Source organism: Eulemur rufifrons, chromosome 24 (assembly GCF_041146395.1).
Source record: "Eulemur rufifrons isolate Redbay chromosome 24, OSU_ERuf_1, whole genome shotgun sequence".
NCBI classification, from domain to species: domain Eukaryota; kingdom Metazoa; phylum Chordata; class Mammalia; order Primates; family Lemuridae; genus Eulemur; species Eulemur rufifrons.
The window spans coordinates 11,302,660-11,324,269 of NC_091006.1; the positions used below are offsets into that span (position 1 = coordinate 11,302,660).

The window sequence follows — 21,610 nt, forward strand, 5'->3', positions numbered from 1 at the left end:
CGTGAGCCATTGCTCTCAGCGTCCCAGCGGACAGAGAATTATTAAGTAATTACTCCTGAAGTATTTTCCTCTCTGAAGTAATTGACTCATGGCATAAAATGGGAAACTGTTAGGTTCTGTGTTTTTATTTTTCTAATGTAAGGATTTCTGTAAAGCTCAGAGATAAAAACAGTTACCAGTTTAAAGGATACTTTTTCCCCCCTGGTGTAACTATTCAGTTTTAAAAGAGTTAGTATTAGAAAATTATTAGAATGGACATTCAGATTTTGCTGTGTGAGTATCATAGCTGCTCACTAAGAACACTGGTTCTCATCAGATTTAAACTTTAAAGACATTGCAGCCTTGGACATGCCCTGTCTCCTACTTTCTCTTTCTTTGTGGCCTTCAGATCATTAAATTTAGTGACTCAGCTAATTTTTTTTCACCTGCCTCTTAGGCGAAGTTGAACGTGTTTGTGACCAAGCACTTAAAGTTATTTCCTTTAAACCAAGTGTTGGAGACGTTTTTTAGATTTATAACAGTCTTTGTTTACCATGTAATTCAGTCCAATTGAGGAACTAATAAAACTGCATTATGCAGACATCAAAGCTAAGAAGAGTGTACTTACACCAAGGAACTTACTAAGTTTCTAACAAGTGGAAAGTTACCAGGTGTCCAAGAATTAACCACTTCCATGCCAGTGAATTCTCATTTTTTTAGTAGCTTCTTTAGTTGTTAGCATTCTGGGTTTAAAATATTGGTTGCTACATTGTTTAGACTTGAGTATTGCTTTGCTTTGCTTTGCTTTGCTTTGCTTTCTTTCTTTTTTTTTTTCCAGCATATTACAGGGGTACAAATGTTTAAGTTACGTATATTGCCCTTGCCCCGCCCGAGTCAGGCTGATGTTTTGTTGTTTTCCCTGAGATACCTGTGGAGGAATAAATTATTAGACCCACTTTACAGAAAATAAATTAGTCGCAGACAAGGGATGATTTGCTAGCTGCATATAGCAATCAATTGAAGTAGGACTGGTGTCACCAAGTTGCATTTCAAGGTTGGTCAAGTGGGTGACCCTGAGACCTGCCAGACCCCGGGGTAAGGAATTTATAGAGAAGGGCTCTGCTAGGTGAGCACCCTTGGCTTCCTTTAACCTTCACCAACAGTACTATCAGAGGCTCTATTAAACCTTACTGTCCTTGTGAGTTGAAACAAAATTGTCTGTGCATACTAAAGAGTAATTGATTTTGTACAGATCTTTCCTGTTCATGTATTTCGGAAGATGTGTATAAACATGTTGTAGATGTTCATAAGCATCTTATAATTTGTTTAGTAAGCAATCACCTAGGGAAGGAGAGGGTGAGGAAGGTTTGTTTTTCCTCTTTCCCGTGGATACCCAGTTTGTTCCTGCTGAGGTCGGGACTTGGCCTATTTAGGAGGATGCCATTCATTATCTGAAGGCTCTTGCCTATGGTAATTGGGATTTCTTTTTAAAATGGTCAGGCCATTTTCACGTACCGCACCTACTCACATTTTGTTTCTGTGGAGGGTTTTGGCTTTCTGGATTACCACAGGAAGCTTTGGACATTTGAGAAAGGTCTGTGAGCTGCTGAAGTTATCTTCACAGGGGCAAGTGCGCTCCCATTGTTGCCCCTTTGTGTCAGTCAGCATGAGGTGTGATGGTCTGACTTCTAGTGGCATCTTTTCTGAAATAGGCTCACAAAACCATACTGATGCTAGGTACCTGCCAGATGTAAATGAGATTCAAAAGAAAATGGCTCTGTTCATTTCAAATTATCTTTGTAATTGTCTCAGGAGACTGTCGCTCAGTCCTGTTTGAGTGTGTGAGTAAATAGCAGTGCAGTGTAAACAGTAGTAGCCAGAAGACCATTTATGTCCAAACAGCCAAAAACTATTTTACTTACTTCAGCTAGACAGTTGCCAAAGACTTTATAAGACATCATAATAACATTTTGTTACTTCAACTGTTAAAACTTTAGGTCCTTTAAGGCTGTGGTCCCCAACCCCCCGGGCTGTGACCGGTACCGCTCCTCATCATTGGCATTACTGCCTGAGCCCTGCTTCCTGTCAGATCAGCGGTGGCATCAGCTTCTCATAAGAGCTCAAACCCTACTGTGAGGGATCTAGGTTATGAGCTCCTTATGAGGATCTAATGCCTGACGATCTGAGGTGGAGCTGAGGCGGTGATGCTAGTGCTGGGGGGTGGCTGCAAATACAGATTATCCTTAGCAGCGAGATTTGACTGCACAATACATGTAATGCACTTGAATCATCCTGAAACCATACCCCGGCCCCTGCTTCCCATCTGTGGAAAAATTGTCTTCCTTTTTGGCTACATTTTGTGGTTCCCCATAACCTTGAGGAAAGAATTCAAATTATTTCAGAGTGGTTTAACTTAGTTCCTGATTAGTTGCTAATGCATCTAACCCATCCTCTCCCCACACACACTTTGTTCCAGCTGGTTCCCTCAACTGGCTGTGCCTTTTTTTTTTTTTAGGGAGGGAGGGGTCTGTGCACATCTCATCTCTCTGTCTGAAATGTACTTTGTACTTCAAGTCTCACCTGAGATGGAACTTCTCCAAAAAGCCTTTCCTAAATCTAAAAGGGTGGGCTTGGGGACCCTTTAATATGCTTAATAGTCATTCATTTATTGATTCTTTCAGTAAATATGTGTGTCAAGCACTATGCCATAGGCTGAAGGCACAGAAGAACTAGACAGGAGTTGGGCCTTACCCTCACAGAGCTCACATTCTTGTCAGGGAAACTATCCCATGTTCACACCCTTAAAATTTTTTTTTCAAATTTGGAAATAATTACAAACTTACAGGAAGTTGCAAAAATAAAAATAGCCTAAAAGAGTGGAGTATCCTATGCACTTTGCCCAGATTCATTTATTGTTAACATTTTAACACCTTTTTTGTATTCTTACTCTTTCTCAATGTATATACATTTTTTTTTTCCTGGACTGGTTACATACATTTATGTCTCTTTCCTCCAAAATACATGTATTTCCTAAAAGTGGAGGCATTCTCTCACATGATAGTTATCAACTTTATAAGTTTACTTTGATAATATATTTTTTATGATTTATCTTTCTTGCATTTCTTTTTTTCCAGTCTTGTTTACTGTGTTAAAATACACTTAACATAAAACTTAACCATCTTAATCATTTTTAACTATTAAATACATTCATAATGTACAGCTGTTACCACCATCTATCTTTATAACTATTTTCATCTTGTAAAACTGAAACTCTATATCCTTTAAACAATAACTTCCTATTCCCTCCTCCCCGCAGCCCCTGACAACTGCCATTCTACATTCTGTCTTTATGAGTTTGACTACTCTTAAGTACTATATATAAGTGGAATCATAGCATTTGTCTTTTCGTGACTGGCTTATTTCACTTAGCATAATATCCTCAGGTTTCATTCATGTTGTGAGAATTTTCTTCCTTTTTTAAGGCTGAGTAATATCCCATTGTATGTGTATATGCCACATTTTTGCTCATCCATTCATTGGTACATGGACACTTGAGTTGCTTCCATGTTTTAGCTGTTGCAAATAATGTTGCTATGAATATGGGTACAGAAATATCTCTTTGAGACCCTGTTTTCAATTTATTTATTTTGCGTATATACCTAGGAGCTAGGTCATATGGTGATTCTATATTTAGCTTTTCGAGAAACTGCTATGCTGCTTTCTACAGCTGATGTACCATTTTATGTTCCCACCAGTAGCACACAAGTGTTCCAATTTCTTTACATCTTTATCAACACGTACTTTTGGTTTTTTAATAGTAGCCATCCTAATGAGTTTGAGGTTGTATCTCCTGGTAGTTTTGATTTGCATTTCCCTAATGATTAGTTACGTGGAGTAGCTTTTCATGCTCTTATTGGCCATTTGTATATATTCTTAGAAGAAATGACTATTCAAATCCTTTGCCCATTTTTGAGTCAGGTTATTTGTTTTTTTTGTTGTTGAGTTTTAGGAGGTCTGTATATTCTGGATATTAATCCCTTTTCAGATATATGATTTGTGAATGTTTTCTCCCATTCTTTGGGTTGCCTTTTTTTTTTTATTTTTTTAAGAGATAGGGTCTCACTATGTTGCCTAGGCTGGCGTCCAGCTCTAGGGCTCAGGTAATCCTCCCACCTCAGCCTCTGGAGTAGCTGGGACTATACAGGTATGTGCCACCATGTGGAGTTGTTGCCTCTTTACTCTCTTGATATTGTCTTTTGATGCATAAAATTTTAAAATTTTTATGAAATTCATTCTGTCTATTTTTTTCTTTTGTTGCCTGTGCCTTTGGTGTCATTCAAGTGAAATCCAAGGTCATGAAGCTTTTGCCCTATGTTTTCTTCTTTTTATAGTTTTAGGTCTTACATTTAAATGTCTTTGATCCATTTTGAGTTAATTTTTGTGTATGGTATTAGGTAAGGGTCCAACTTTATTCTTGTGCACGTGAATATCCAATTTTTCCAGCACTATTTGTTGTAAAGACTGTCTCTTCCCCATTGAAGGGCCTCAGCACACATGTCAAAAATAACTTGGCCATATATATACAAGGGTTTATTTCTGGGGGATCTGTATTCTGTTCCATTGGTCTTTATGTCTGTACCACACTGTTTTGATTACCGTAGCTTTGTAGTAAGTTTTGAAATCAAGAAGTATGTCTTTCAGCCGCCTTCTTTTTTAAGATTGTTTTGGCTATTTGGGGTCTCTTGAGATTTCAGAGAAATTTTAGGATGGGTTTTTCTATTTGTGCAAAAAATGTCATTTGGATTTTGATAAAGATTGTATTGAGGGCCGGGCGTGGTGGCTCACGCCTGTAATCCTAGCACTCTGGGAGGCCGAGGTGGGCGGATCGTTTGAGCTCAGGAGTTCAAGACCAGCCTGAGCAAGAGCGAGACCCCATCTCTACTAAAAATAGAAAGAAATTATATGGACAACTAAAAAATATATATACAAAAAATTAGCCGGGCATGGTGGTGCATGCCTGTAGTCCCAGCTACTCGGGAGGCTGAGGCAGGAGGATCGCTTGAGCTCAGGAGTTTGAGGTTGCTGTGAGCTAGGCTGACGCCACGGCACTCACTCTAGCCTGGGCAACGGAGTGAGACTCTGTCTCAAAATAAAAAAATAAAATAAAAAATAAAAAAAAAAAAAGATTGTATTGAGGCCTAGTGCAGTAGCTCACGCCTATAATTCTAGCACTCTGAGAGGTGGAGGCAGGAGGATCCCTTGAGGTCAGTAGTTTGAGACCAGCCTAAGCAAGAGCGAGACCGTGTCTGTACTAAAAATAGAAAAAATTAGCCTGGTGTAGTGGTACTCGCCTTTAGTCCCAGCTACTTGGGAAGCTGAGGCAGGAGAATCACTTGAGCCCAGGAGTTTGAGGTTGCTGTGAGCTAGGCTGATGCCACGGCACTCTAGCCAGGGTAACAGAGCAAGACTGTGTCTTAAAAAAAAAAAAGAAAAGAAAGAAAGAAAGAAATAAAAAGATTGCATTGAGTCTATAGATTGCTTTGAGTATTGCCATCTTAACAATATTAAGTCTTTTAATCTGTGAACATGTGATGTGCTTCCATTTATGTCTTCTTTAATTTCTTTCAGCACTGTTTGGTAGTTTTCATTGTGTAGGTCTTTTACTTGCTTGGTTAATTCCTAAGCGTTTTATTTTTTTCAATGCTATTGTAAATGAGTTGTTTTTATAATTTCCTTTTCAGATTGTTCGTTGTTGGTACATAGAAATGCAGATTTTTATGTATTGACTTTGTGATAAAATACTTTTATCTAATATTGCATTCATAGTTCAGTGTTGTTAATTGACCTAATAATGGTCATGTATAGCCTTTCCTCTCTCTGGAACAGGATTTAGTCTATGGTCAGATAGTTGTATTTAGTTATGATGTCTCTTTAGCCTCCCTTAATCTGGAGCGTTTATGTGGCTATCCTTTTCTATTATGACATTGACATTTTTTGAAAAATACAGGGCCTGTACTTAAAAAAAAAAAAAAATAGAATGTTGCTCAGTTGTGTTTGTCTGATGTCTCCTCATAATTAGGTTCAAGTTATGCTTTCTAGGCCATTATACTGCATAGTGATGTTGTATCAGGGGTATCACATCTGGAGGTCTACAATGTCCTTATATCTCTTATTGGTGATGTTAATTTTTTTTGAGACAGTCTTGCTCTGTTGCCCAGGCTAGAGTGCAGTGGCGTCATGATAGCTCACTACAACTTCACATTCCTGGCCTCAAGCATTCCTCCTGCCTCAGCCTCCCTATAGCTTGAACTATAGCTGCATGCCACTGCATTTGCCTAATTTTTCTATTTTTTGTGGAGATAGATCTCACTTTGTTGCCCAGGCTGATTTCAAACTACTGGCCTCAAGTGGTCCTCCTACCTTAGCCTCCCAAAGTGCTGGGATTACAGGTGTGAGCCACCGAACTCAGCCTGGTGATGTTAATTATGATGACCTAGTCAAGGTGTTGCCTGGTTTCTCTACTGTGTAATTACTGAGGGTGTGTGTGTGTCTGTGTGTGTTTTTCCCCCTCTCTCCCTTGCAACTGATGAGTAGTCTATCAGATACCTGAACTCTATGCAAGTATCTTGGTTCTCATCAAAATTTACCCCCTAGATTTAGCATCCCATGTTATTTCTTGCCTGATTCAGTTGTGTGGGTTCATGCTCTTATTTTTTGCAATGGGTTATAATTCATTACCATTTTAAACCATTTTGGTGCTCAAATTGTCCTAGACTTGGCCAATGGGAGCTCCTTCAGGCTGGCTCCTGTGTCCTTGTGAGATGCCCTGTCATTTTTTTTCTTGCACAAAAAGATGTTCTAGGCTTTTCTTGTACCTACCCTGCCCTAGCCATGGAATCAGCCATTTTTCAGAGGTGCCCTTACACTCTTGTTTTAGCACTTAGCACATTGCTTACTTATGTCTTCCTCCATTGTACTAGATTGTATCTCTCTGAGGGTACATAGATGTCAGTCTTATTTGCTTTTATATCGTCATCCAGCATAAAGCCTGGCATATAAATGTTTACTAAATATTTGTTGAATAAAAAAATTTCTTTTGCTACAGTTCAGTGATTAAAATTGAGTTCCAGAATTATGATGCTGATGAGTTTTCTTTTTCTCCCCCATTTAGGAAGAAATGTTGGCTATTTGTCTATGAGAAGTGGCGAAAACTGACTTCTTACTGGTGTGTAACACTATGGGACCTGACACTTTGGCTGCATGTCCATCCAGCCCCCACTGATAATGTTGGAAGCCATTCATTCCACTGGAAAACACTAATCTGATCTTGGAAGTGGCTGATTGTGGCAGGATGTGTCGACGATGATGATGGCAAGAAAGCAAGATGTCCGCATTCCCACCTACAACATCAGTGTGGTGGGATTGTCGGGAACTGAGAAGGAGAAGGGTCAGTGTGGCATTGGAAAGTCCTGTCTGTGTAACCGCTTCGTGCGTCCGAGTGCTGATGAGTTTCACTTGGACCATACCTCTGTCCTCAGCACCAGTGACTTTGGTGGGCGAGTGGTCAATAATGACCACTTCCTCTACTGGGGAGAAGTTAGCCGCTCCCTGGAGGATTGTGTGGAATGTAAAATGCACATTGTGGAGCAGACTGAATTTATTGATGATCAAACTTTTCAACCTCATCGAAGCACAGCCCTGCAGCCCTATATCAAGAGAGCTGCTGCAACCAAGCTTGCATCAGCTGAAAAACTCATGTACTTTTGCACTGACCAGCTGGGGCTGGAGCAGGACTTTGAGCAGAAACAAATGCCAGATGGAAAACTGCTGATTGATGGTTTTCTTCTTGGTATTGATGTTAGCAGGGGCATGAATAGGAACTTTGATGACCAGCTTAAGTTTGTCTCCAATCTCTACAATCAGCTTGCAAAGACAAAAAAGCCCATAGTGGTGGTCCTGACTAAGTGTGATGAGGGTGTTGAGCGGTACATTAGAGATGCACATACTTTTGCCTTAAGCAAAAAGAACCTCCAGGTTGTGGAGACCTCAGCAAGATCCAATGTAAATGTGGACTTGGCTTTCAGCACCTTAGTGCAACTCATTGATAAAAGTCGGGGAAAGACGAAAATCATTCCTTATTTTGAAGCTCTCAAGCAACAGAGCCAGCAGATAGCTACAGCAAAAGACAAATACGAGTGGCTGGTGAGTCGAATTGTGAAAAACCACAATGAAAATTGGCTGAGTGTCAGCCGAAAGATGCAGGCCTCTCCAGAGTACCAGGACTATGTCTACCTGGAAGGGACTCAGAAAGCTAAGAAGCTGTTTCTACAGCACATCCACCGCCTCAAGCATGAGCATATTGAGCGCAGGAGAAAGCTGTACCTGGCAGCCCTGCCGTTAGCATTTGAAGCTCTTATACCTAATCTAGATGAAATAGACCACCTAAGCTGCATAAAAGCCAAAAAACTCTTAGAAACCAAGCCAGAATTCTTGAAGTGGTTTGTTGTACTTGAAGAGACACCGTGGGATGCCACCAGCCACATTGATAACATGGAAAATGAACGGATTCCCTTTGACTTAATGGATACCGTCCCTGCAGAGCAGCTGTACGAGGCCCACTTAGAGAAGCTGAGGAATGAGAGGAAAAGAGCTGAGATGAGAAGGGCTTTTAAAGAAAACCTGGAGACCTCTCCTTTCATAACTCCAGGAAAGCCTTGGGAGGAGGCCCGTAGTTTTATTATGAATGAAGATTTCTACCAGTGGCTGGAAGAATCTGTATACATGGATATTTATGGCAAACACCAGAAGCAAATTATAGATAAAGCAAAGGAAGAATTTCAGGAGTTGCTTTTGGAATATTCAGAATTGTTTTATGAACTAGAGCTGGATGCTAAGCCCAGCAAGGAAAAGATGGGTGTCATTCAGGATGTTCTGGGGGAGGAACAGCGATTTAAAGCATTACAAAAGCTCCAAGCAGAACGCGATGCCCTTATTCTGAAGCACATTCATTTTGTGTACCATCCGACAAAGGAGACGTGCCCCAGCTGCCCAGCCTGTGTGGATGCTAAGATTGAGCACTTGATTAGTTCTCGGTTTATCCGACCATCTGACCGGAATCAGAAAAATTCGCTTTCTGACCCCAACATTGATAGAATCAACTTGGTTATATTGGGCAAAGATGGCCTTGCCCGAGAGTTGGCCAATGAGATTCGAGCTCTTTGTACAAATGATGACAAGTATGTGATAGATGGTAAAATGTATGAGCTTTCCTTGAGGCCAATAGAGGGGAATGTTAGGCTTCCTGTGAACTCTTTTCAGACGCCAACGTTTCAGCCCCATGGCTGTCTCTGCCTTTACAATTCAAAGGAATCACTGTCCTACGTAGTGGAGAGCATAGAGAAGAGTAGAGAGTCCACGCTCGGCAGGCGGGATAATCATTTAGTCCACCTCCCCCTGACGTTAATTTTGGTTAACAAGAGAGGAGACACCAGTGGAGAGACTCTGCATAGCTTAATACAACAAGGTCAGCAAATTGCTAGCAAACTTCAGTGTGTCTTTCTTGACCCTGCGTCTGCTGGCATTGGTTATGGACGCAACATTAACGAAAAGCAAATTAGTCAAGTTTTGAAGGGACTCCTAGACTCTAAGCGTAACTTAAACCTGGTCAGTTCTACTGCTAGCATCAAAGACTTGGCTGATGTTGATCTACGAATTGTTATGTGTCTGATGTGTGGAGATCCTTTTAGTGCAGATGACATACTCTTTCCTGTCCTTCAGTCCCAAACCTGTAAGTCTTCCCACTGTGGAAGCAACAACTCTGTTTTACTTGAACTACCAATTGGACTACACAAGAAACGCATCGAACTGTCTATTCTTTCATACCATTCCTCGTTTAGCATTAGAAAAAGCCGATTGGTTCATGGGTACATTGTTTTTTATTCAGCCAAACGTAAGGCTTCCTTGGCTATGTTACGTGCCTTTCTTTGTGAAGTGCAGGATATTATCCCCATTCAGCTTGTGGCACTCACTGACGGCGCTATAGATGTCCTGGACAATGACTTAAGTCGGGAACAGCTGACTGAGGGAGAGGAGATTGCTCAAGAAATTGACGGAAGGTTCACAAGCATCCCCTGTAGCCAACCCCAGCATAAACTTGAGATCTTTCACCCGTTTTTTAAAGATGTGGTGGAGAAAAAGAACATAGTCGAGGCCACTCATATGTATGATAACGTTGCTGAGGCCTGTAGCACCACAGAGGAGGTGTTTAACTCCCCCCGGGCAGGGTCACCGCTCTGCAACTCAAACCTGCAGGATTCAGAAGAAGATATCGAGCCCTCCTCGTACAGCCTGTTTCGAGAAGACACATCACTGCCCTCTTTATCCCAAGACCATTCTAAGCTCTCTATGGAACTGGAGGGAAATGATGGGCTGTCTTTCATCATGAGCAATTTTGAGAGTAAACTGAACAACACAGTACCTCCACCTGTCAAACCAAAGCCTCCTGTCCATTTTGAAATGACAAAGGGGGACCTGTCTTATTTAGACCAAGGCCATAGGGGGGATGGACAGAGGAAGTCTGTGTCTTCTAGCCCCTGGCTGCCTCAGGATGGTTTTGATCCTTCTGACTATGCGGAACCCATGGATGCTGTGGTCAAGCCGAGGAATGAAGAAGAAAACATATATTCTGTGCCCCATGACAGCACCCAAGGCAAAATCATCACCATTCGGAATATCAACAAAGCCCAGTCCAATGGCAGTGGGAATGGCTCTGACAGTGAAATGGACACCAGCTCTCTAGAGCGAGGCCGGAAAGTTTCCATCGTGAGCAAGCCAGTGCTGTACAGGACGAGATGCACCCGGCTGGGGAGGTTTGCTAGTTACCGGACCAGCTTCAGCGTGGGGAGTGACGATGAGCTGGGGCCCATCCGGAAAAAAGAGGAGGATCAGGCTTCCCAGGGTTATAAAGGGGACAATGCCGTCATTCCATATGAAACAGACGAAGACCCGAGGAGGAGGAATATTCTTCGAAGTCTAAGGAGGAACACTAAGGTAAGGCACCAGTTTAGTCTGAGTCATAGGAGTGATTTGTGCAGTGTCTTGGGGAGAGTTGATTGATGATGTTGATTTTTCAAGGACAGCTTATTGTGGTTAGGAAAAAACTGCTCTTGTGTGTGTGACTTAGCATAAAAAAGTTAGCAGTGTCTCAGATAGTTACTACTGGCATGTCTCACGTAGTTAGGACCTTAGATAGATAGGCTGAGTTGGCCCTTTCTAAAACAGTATTTAATTAATTACCAAACTGAGCAGATAGTGTACAACTTGACAGTGTCCTGACAAGTGGCCAAGCCAGTGACAATGCACTTGCTCTTCCTTTGCTTAAACACCAGAGTCCAAAATTGCATGCCTGTCTCTTACTGCTAAACATAAATTTTATCTATCTATCTTTTTTTTTCTTTTTGGAGACAGATTCTCGTTCTGTTGCCCTGGCTAGAGTGCACTGGTGTCATAGCTCACTACAAGCTCAAACTCCTGGGCTCCAGCAATCCTCCTGCCTCAGCCTCCCAAGTAGCTGGGACTACAGGCATGCGCCACCACGCCCGGCTGATTTTTTCTATTTTTTGTAAAGACAGGGTCTTGCTCTTACTCAGGCTGGTCTCGAACTCCTGACCTCAAGTGATCCTCCCCCCTCCGCCTCCCAGAGTGCTAGGATTACAGGCTTTTGAGCCTCCTTGCCTAGCCTTGTTTTTTCAAAGAAAGACATTGCGGTGAGACACCACAACAGAACTGTGTTATATAATGCCCCTTGACCAGCATTATCCTATACAGAATGATACGAAGAGACATTGAAGTTTTGCTGCTCTCCCTCCCATTAAACAGCAGAGAACAAAGTCACTTGCCTAAAAGTATTGCAGGTACCTTTGGAAAGAAACGTTGCCAACATACCAAATCAGAAGGTTCTAGGGTCCAGGCTCTCTTGAGAGCTGACAGTTCTGTTGTAAAATACAGCAGGAGGCCAGCTCAGCAGCCTAGGGCCCTCGGAGATGAAGGAACGGGGTGTCTTTGCCCTCCCAAGGAAATTGCATCCACTTTGTATTGCCTCGTAGCAGAGTGCTCCTCAGTCACCATTGGCCAGGAGCTTTCAGAGTTTTCTTACCTATGCAGTGTGAGAAAGGGCAGAGCGGCACTGTTGTGTGTTCTGTTCCCCTCCCCCTCCCGATCTGTGCTGACTATTTTTTTTTTTTTTTTTTTTTTGAGACAGAGTCTCACTTTGTTGCCCAGGCTAGAGTGAGTGCCGTGGCGTCAGCCTAGCTCACAGCAACCTCAAACTCCTGGGCTCAAGCGATCCTCCTGCCTCAGCCTCCCGAGTAGCTGGGACTATAGGCATGCACCACCATGACCGGCTAATTTTTTCTATATATATTTTTAGCTGTCCATATCATTTCTTTCGATTTTTTTAGTAGAGATGGGGTCTCGCTCTTGCTCAGGCTGGTCTCGAACTCCTGAGCTCAAACGATCCGCCCACCTCGGCCTCCCAGAGTGCTAGGATTACAGGCGTGAGCCACTGCGCCCGGCCTGTGCTGACTATTAACAAATCGCATAGGCACCCTTCTGTTTGATTTGCCCTCAGCTTGCTTTTGCATTTGAGTCCTTCATCTGCCTCCAGTGTTTTCTTCTCCCAAGGTTGGTGCCGGGCAGGCCCATTCACAGCAGTCCTTATTTAGGAAGCCAGAAAACAGCCTGACCTGCTTCCCAGTATTTTCCCAAAGCTCTCCTGTTTAATGACACTGGAATCCAAACATTTTAGACATTTGACTTTTTTTTCTTCCTCCTGCACTCGCAAAGTAGACTGTTGCTGGAACAGCTTATCTAAATGCTGACAGTCTTCTAATTTGTGGGGGTGTTTGAACACCTGGGGAATTAGGAAGGTGGCATAACAGCACACTGAATGAGAACCATTTTTCTGACTTCTAGCTACATTTTTAATACTTAAAATGATTGCTTTTAAAACACATTGCCAAACAAGCCAGGCTTTAAAGAGCACGTGCTGTAGTGGAGGCTTCGCAGAACGCAGCTGGCCCTGGTGAGCCCCTGAGATGGCTGTGTCCGTGCTGGTAACGAGCATTGCCTAACCCAGAGCTTCTTAGGCTGGGTTGCGGGGTCCGCGTGTCAGAAGTGGTAACTTGCAGTCCATCTTTAGTTATGAGGGCCACACCTCTTCAAGTCAAATAAAAATGATACTTCTGGCCCAAGAGCAGTAGCCTGCCAGAAGTCTGTTTCTTTGTATCCTTTGGAAAGAGTGAGTAGAAGGTGAAATTTCTCTTCCTGCCTTGTAAAATGACGCTTTGAAATGACGGTGGTTGCTTTGTCATCCCAATGCAGAGATGAGCAAACCCTTGGCCGTGGGAGCAAACCTCCTATTTCAAATTGCTGTTAAGAACACAGACGGACACTTGTTTTACTGGAAAAGCAAGATACCATCAGGGCAGAGAATGCCAAGCCAGCCCCTATATGGGAATTTGGCCTTTGATTTTTAGTGACATGACAAAGCAATGCAATATTTATTTGAAGTGAGGAGAGGGCAGCCAGGCACTCTGATTTCAGTTGGTAACGGAAGATACACGCCATACCTCCTGCATGGCAGACTCCACTGGGGAAGTGGCACAGACTCTTTTTGTTTAGACCGTAGCACCCAGTTGAGGCAGCAAGACCTACACAACCACTGAAAATAGGTTGTCTGCCCAAAGAAGGCTGTGTGGGGGCAGAATGAAGAACCCATGTTGGGGGTGGTTAAGGTAGAGTGGGGTGTAGAGATTAGGTCAGTAGGAGCCCAGGCTCTGGGAATCAGGAGGCCTACTGTCAGATCCCAACTCCTCTACTTCCTCGCTTGGACTTTGGGCACATGAGTCACCTCTCTATGTCCCTTCTGCAAAAGAAGAAGCACCTTCCTCATTGGGTTGTGAGACATGAACACTGGGCATAGTGCATGGTGGATAAGTGTTAGCTATTATCATTTAACTAGACCTTGAAGAATGAGTAAAACTGGGCAGGGCTCGTTGGCTCATGCCTGTAATCCTAGCACTTTGGGAGGCTGAAGTGAGAGGATCACTTGAGGCCAGGAGTTTGAGATGAGCTTGAGCAACATAGGGAAACTCTCTAAGAAATTTTAAATATTGGCTGGGCATGGTGGTATGCGCCTGTGTAATCCCAGCTACTCAGGAGGCTGAGGCAGGAGAATCTTAAGTTGGAGGTTACAGTGAGCTATGATGATGCCACCGCACTCCGGCCTGGGGAACAGAGTGAGACCCTGTCTCAAAAAATAAATAAAGGCCGGGCGCGGTGGCTCACGCCTGTAATCCTAGCACTCTGGGAGGCCGAGGTGGGCGGATCGTTTGAGCTCAGGAGTTCGAGACCAGCCTGAGCAAGAGCGAGACCCCATCTCTACTAAAAATAGAAAGAAATTATATGGACAGCTAAAAAAAAAAAAAAAAAATATATATATATATAGAAAAAATTAGCCAGGCATGGTGGTGCATGCCTGTAGTCCCAGCTACTCGGGAGGCTGAGACAGGAGGATCGCTTGAGCCTAGGAGTTTGAGGTTGCTGTGAGCTAGGCTGACGCCACGGCACTCACTCTAGCCTGGGCAACAGAGTGAGACTCTGTCTCAAAATAAATAAATAAATAAATAAATAAACAAATTAAAAATGAGTAGCATGAGTTAAGGAAAGACTTAAAGGTGGGAGTATGCCTGTGGTATTCAGAAAAAGAAGAAAACTGGTCTGGTCTGTTGAGGGACCAACATTGTCCTTTTTTGTTTATGTTTTAACCCTTTGTGTTTGTTACTGAGCTCCTTTCTTGGTACTTAGCCCTAGCAACTGCCCTAACAAAAAATAAGCTATGCTCTGGGTACCAGTGTGATATGAAAAAAGAAAAATCACTCAGCGCCCTTGGCTAATTAGCTAGATTAGGTCTTTACTGTAAAATTGGATTCCAAGTGAGGGAATTGCTTTCATGTCTCCTAATGAAAGTGCAGACTGTAAAAGCTGACCCTCATTCTGGGTCCTTTTCCCAGCTGAACCATTTAGCAACCCACCCTCATAGTGGGAGCCTTCCGCACTCAGCTGAATGAAATTGAAAATCTACTATTGCACTTTAGTGGGGTCCATGAATAGATGCTTTGTTTGTAAAGAGTTGTTGTTGCACATGGTCTCTGTCTCCCAGTGCCATGCGTTTGCAAAGATGAGATCAGGATCGGCAGGGTCTTATTTTAAAGCCAAAAAACAGGCTGGGGAGCCTTGTTCCGCAAAATACACCTTTTCGGCATGCTCAGATTGCTGAATTTGGTGTGTTCGACCACGGATTTAAAGAGAAGACATTATTGGCTATTTACCCTTCTATCTAATGTGCCCTTACTTTTGTATTTAAAAAAACATAACAGAATGATAAAGAAAATCTTTCACTCACTGTAGCTACCACATGACAAGACAACCTATTGAAGAGCTAACCAATTCAATCATGCATTGTTTGGTCTATAAGGCACCAAGTAACCAGTTTGACAGTTTGTGTCCCCCCTAGTGAATTGGCTTATTTCATTGGATTCAGTGAATTGGCTGGTTGTTGTGGCTTTGTGTGGACACAGCTCTCATTTTGTGAGGCCTAGAACGGAGTTAAAGTTTCTAGTGTGAATAAAAACCAGCTGGGGAATTGGACTGCTCGCTCCCCTGGGAGGGATGTTGCGTTTTGACAGACAAGCTGAATGCTATGAAATATGAGCCCTTTGTAACCTGCTCGGGAAAGACTCTCAGTGTGTGCTTCAGAAAAGCTTAGTCCTACTCAATGAGCTTTAAGACCACATAATACCTTGGTTTTCAAAATGGGGTGGGCATGCTGACTTGACCTTGGATTTCCTGATTCCTGAAAAAATTTTATCTTTTAAACTAAGTACACAAGCTCATTTGTTCTTTTAGGAAGGAAACATTCCATTCAATGCATGGGCATTTGTTGAGCACTTGTTTTTTGTGCTTGACATTGCGCTAGGTGCTATAGTTGTGTTAGTTATGTTCTTCCGGTTTACAGTGTTGGGGATGATAGGTTTTAAACATGTATTTGCATGCATTTTGAACATTACCAGAGGGGAGGTAGTAATTGTGTAACAAGGAGGTTTAACCTGAACGGGGACATCAGGAAAGCTCCTCAAGGAAATGATATTTACGGCTCAGATTTCTGAAGGGTGAGGCAGGCAAAGTCAGTGAAGATGGAGGCTTCATGGGAAGAGCTTTCCAGGAAAGTATGGAACTTGGAACTGAAAAAATGATGTGTTCAGAGAGTTGAAAGAAGCCTGGTGCGGAGAGGTGAGGGAGACCCTTGCCAAATAGTGGAGGGCTGCAGACGCCATGTAAAGGATTTTGTATTTTTATGCATTTATTGAATATCTACTGTGTGCCAGGTATAGTACCAGGCATTTTCACATAAATTTTTCATTTATTCTTCTTCTCAGTCTTTTTTTTTTTTTTTTTTTTTTTTTCTTTTTACACCTACTACTGACTTGAGAACTTACCAGTCTTAACAAGGGTGATTTTTTTCCATCCTGATTTTTAGCGATGAAGTAACTGGGGCTCGGAGAAATTAAACACCTTGCACAAGTTAATGTAACTACTAAGCGGAGGAGCTGAGATTTTTGAACCCTGCTCTTCTGACTTCCACTTCCAGTGGGTTTTTAGAATCCAGTCTGCAAGAAAGATGCTAATATTCAGTAGTAGGGGACATATATATTTAGACAACTCAGTCAGTCCAGTTGATTTTTCATTCAAGCAAAAGGACTTTGGTTATCTAAAAAAATCCATTTCCCCACACTGTCCCCCAAGAACAGCGTGGTGCTGTTTGTTTCTAGCCTCAGAGCCAGGTTGAATAGACGACAAAAAAGGCAGGGAGACATTGAATAGCAACTGGAACTTTGAGAAATTGTTTTGAACTGGTGTCACTCAATTATCAGTTTATTTTAAGCCTGAAGAACCTCCGTAGTATGTTTTTGGTGATAAAAATAGACTATCTTTTTAACTATCTGCCTTAGCTTACAGCACACCTGTTCTTAAAAAAAAAAAAAAATTACCAGAGGCAACCCAAATTTATTTTTCAAAGAACAGAGATATTTGCTCTGTTGCTTCACTGAGCCAGCTTGTTCTCTCCCACCACCTGGTGAAACCGAATACCTTTGTAGGAACTCATATTATTTCAGCTCTCATCAGGACTATCACCTCTGCTTGCAAGGGAAGGGCCTTCTGAATGAGTTTTATACAGCATTTGAGGGGAGACAAGTAGATTGAAACTGATCCATAGTGTTGGAAAGTCCACATTGAGTGTGCACTGAATTTCAGGCAGGGTATTTGTAAAAACGTACCGGGAGCTAGTAGGCACTCCCCTCTGCTGAGCCCCCAGTTGCACTGGCCGTGACTTGACCCAGGTTTGCCAGCCTTCATTGCCTTTACAGAGCAAAAAGCTGTGGTCTTGATTTATTTGGGTCCTGCAGTGGGATACGTTCCTTTCTTTTGCCATCATTCAAGAGGATTAAGGATGGTAGAAAGGCCAGGACTTCGTGCTCCTTCCTGGTCATCCCTAAATAAAGATGCTCCAGCATGGTGAGTGATTGGTCATAGTACTAACGGCCAGCTTGAAGGAGACCAAATATTTGTGCTTTAATAATAGATTTTGCATGTCATCATTCACTCACATTTAAAAAAAAATCTTAGCAAACTAGGGAAAGCAAGAAATTTCCAAAAACTGACTAAAGATAGCTAAAAGAATTGACAGCAAACATGTTACTTCATGATGGAAATTTATTTACTTGAAGATTGGAAGTAAGAAGAGAGTTTGCACTGTCACTACTTCTACTTAATATTATTCTGGAAGTCTTAATCAGTACAATAAAGAGAAAGAACTGAGGGACAGGTGGGCTATGACCTAGATCTTGGGTTATTTGATTTTGTATGGAGTTGTTAGAGTTCTTTACATGTTCTAGATACTAACCCCTTATCAGATATATGATTTGCCAATATTTTCTCCTTTTTCATAAGCTGCCTTTTCACTTTTGATTGTGCCATAATGGTTTAAAAGTTTCCCCCATGTTGTAGTAAAAATCAATGCATCATTCCTTTATATGGTTGAATAGTATTCCATTATATGGATATACCACTTTTACTTAAGCATTCATTAATTTTGTTTTTTTATATTTTTCAGCTATTATGAATAATGCCACTATGAACATTTATGTGCAAGTTTTTGTCTGAACAATTATCTTTATTTTTCTTAGGTAAATGCCTAGAAGTGAAGTTGCAAGGTCATATGGTGACTCTATGTTTAACCTTCTGAGGAGCTGCCAGTCTGTTTTCCAAAAGGCAATTTTACATTCCCACCAGCAGTGTATGCGAGTTCCAAATTCCCGACATATTCACCAACACTTGTTACTATTTCTGCTTTTAAACAAGTATAGCCATCCCATCGGATGTGAAGTAGTATCACCTTCTAGTTTTTATTTGTGTTTTCCTGATGACTAGTGATGTGGTTTATTGGTCATTTGTTTATCTCCTTTGGAGTAATATATATGTAGATTCTTTGCTGATTTTTAATTGAATTTTTATTATCGAGCTGTAATAGCTCTTTTATGCACTATAGATATAAGTCCATTATTAAACATAAGATTTGCAAAAAAAAAAATAAAATAATAATAATAATAATAATAGATTTTGCCAGCCAAAATAAATCTGTTCTCAGGTTTTCTCCTAAACTTGGGCTTGGAGTTTTTCAGAGCCAGAGGTGGTAGGGGAGAGAGAGCACCAGTTAACCAAGAATACATTTGGGGCTTAAGTGAATAACTTAATTGAAAAGGTCCTTTTGGAACTCAGTTGGAAATATGAGAGAATAATTGCCCATCAGAAAGGTGCAGTGTTGAATACAGAATGCAAGAAAGTGGTTTGGGGGAAGCTGTAGTAATGTCATCTGTGGAATATTTCCATGTTTCTAAGACTCTACCAATTACAGTTAGTCCAGTGTGCCACCACACAACTTGGCAAGCCATGTTTGTGACCCTGTGGGGTTCTGTTTCTATCAGTTTCATTCTTGTCCCCATTCAGATGCTACCATCCCTGTTCCAGAATACATTCTGTGTATGATGTTACTCCCTAAAAAAGCAAAAACAAAAACAGTGAATCCAATGGCCTGGATTCTGTTTTTTATGTTGCCAAGCATTTAAAAGGCTGTACTAGGTGATACAACTGTAATGACCATATTTTCTCACCCTAAAATCTGGATAAGTAATTTTACATGTAAGAGAGTATGGAGACCAGAAGAGAATATCTGAAGTTGACAATTTAGGGTCACTAAATAGCTATACCTGCTGTTCCCACAGAAGATAGAATATTCTTTATCCAGAAAGGGTGGCTGACTTCTCCATTACAACTGTGGAAGACTGCCTGTGTACTTTTAATCTCTTTACCTTTTTTCTTTGTTGCTCAATTGGTACTTACTCATGTGATATCTGTCGTAGATCAACTTTGTTTATTGTGGACATGTCATCTTTTACCAATTAGATTGTAAGTTCATTGAGGATGGGAGATGACTTTGGTCCCAGTATTAGCTCTGCTGCTAGTTTGATACATGACCTTGGGTAATTCATTAAAAAGGAAAAATGCCAAGATCCTTGTCTCCTAGGCACTTAGCCCAGTAGGTAAGTAGTTGTATGTGTACATAAATGGCGATACCTTGTTCAGTGCCTACAGAGTGACAGAGGGAATTATTACTTCATCTACTTTTTCAAAAAGGGTGTATGACACAGGACTACTGTCAAAGTATGAACCAGGCCTCTGAGCCTCACCCCCTCACGTTACTAGTGAGAGCAGCACAATGTAAGAAGAAAAAAATCATCTTAGAGATAGTCCTCATCTCAGCCAAATATGAAAAAGTAGAAAGGAACACTGGCCCAGTGCTTTATTGGAAACTGCTTTTGTTCAGCAAGTGTGTTGAGTGCCTACTGCGTGTCAGGTTTGAAACCCAGCCATCTTAACAGGCTTATAGAAGGGGCCGTCTTTTGGCTCTTCCCTATTCTTTGGCTGGCATTCTACTGTTTTCTTGCCTCAGTTGGAGTTGGAGGGGCCGTGGAGTGGGCTTATCCCCCACCCCCCAGTGGGAGCAGAGGCAGTGACAGATACAGCTTCCTACTCTGCCATTGTTGGGAGCTTCGCCTTTATGCCCATGTGTCTGAAAAGCCAAGAGGCCAGAGGCAGATTCCAGGCACTATTTTTCCCCAGTACACCACTGGCATAAACTATTGTTTATAAATTTTGCCACAGGGCCAGGTGCAGTGGCTCACGCCTGTAATCCTAGCACTCTGGGAGGCTGAGGCCGGAGGATCGCCTGAGCTCAGGAGTTCCAGACCAGTCTGAGCAAGAGCAAGACGCCATCTCTACTAAAAATAGAAAAAATTAGCTGGGTGTCATGGTGCGCACCTGTAATCCCAGCTACTTGAAGACTGAGGCAGGAGGATTGCCTGAACCCGAGTTTAAGGTTGCTGTGAGCTAGGCTGATACCACGGCACTCTACTCACGGCAACAAAGTGAAACTCTGTCTCAAAAAATAAAATAAATTTTGCCACAAAGTTAATATGAAGACTAAGGATCAAGCATGTTTTTAAGGAAACCATGAGATGCAGAACAATAGACTATGTTATTCATTTTTTAAACATCTGTCTGAAAGGACGAGCTGGCCTGGTCCTTTGTGTATGGCAGTGGCATTTCATTGTGGAGCTGGCTCATGTAGGGTAAAGAGCGTGGGGCCTTGGCATTCATAGGTCACGTGCTCTCCGTGCTGGGTGTGAATCTCTTTGAGCTTCTCTCAGCTGTAAAATAGGGCTAATGACCCTTACCTTGCAGGGTGGTTGTGAGGGTTCAGACAGTTGGGCAGAGCACCTTAGTACTATGTCCAGCCACTCCTAAAGAATCACTGTTCATCCATTTTTGACCCAGTTGGACTATAAACTCAGAGGCACAGATGTGGAGATTGTTCTCAGGGATTGGTGTCTTCAGGCTAGATGACTTTTTCAGTTCAGCCTGCTAAGTGAGTGCCCCCAAAAGAAGATGGATCTTGTGTGGTTTCACTTTCTTCTCTCCAAGGACCTACTGCTGAGAGTGCTTCCCACTGACTGCTTAAAAGAGTGACACACGTCTGGGGCCATGAGACATCTGTCAAGCCACTTAAGAGAATGGCATTCCCATCTGAAATGTGCCCAGTAACCCTTCAGATGCCTGACATGTTGGTTGTTGTATCAGCACTCTGGCCCAACTCTTGGCATACACCCCAATCTCTGATTTTCTTACTAGGAAGTTTTAGAGTTAGTTGTGCGAGAATTCCCTGCCTAATTTTGTGACACCCTAGATAGGCTTTAGGTATCTCAAGGAGGTATCTTGACATTCTGTAAACCAGAGTTTGTTTAAATCTTAAAAAAGTGAGAGTGAGATAGAATCCATGTCATTTAGCAAGTGAAGGTTGATGCTGTTGCAAAAATTTACTCTTCATTTCCACATTTGTAAATTGAAGGGTTAAACTAAATCTTGGACTCTTTGAGGTGAAAGAGATAAGAGCAAT

The 21,610-nt window shown here is 42.0% G+C and overlaps 1 protein-coding gene across 1 annotated transcript in view; it reads left to right on the forward strand.

Moving 5' to 3' along the window:
- ARHGAP35 (Rho GTPase activating protein 35) overlaps positions 1-21,610 on the forward strand; it is a 114,659-nt gene that overhangs the window by 38,333 nt on the left and 54,716 nt on the right. Inside the window, exon 2 of the mRNA XM_069458250.1 lies at positions 7,151-11,028. Coding sequence (XP_069314351.1) covers positions 7,342-11,028 — 3,687 coding nt within the window. The 5' untranslated portion in view covers positions 7,151-7,341. The remainder of the gene's footprint in view (positions 1-7,150; positions 11,029-21,610) is intronic.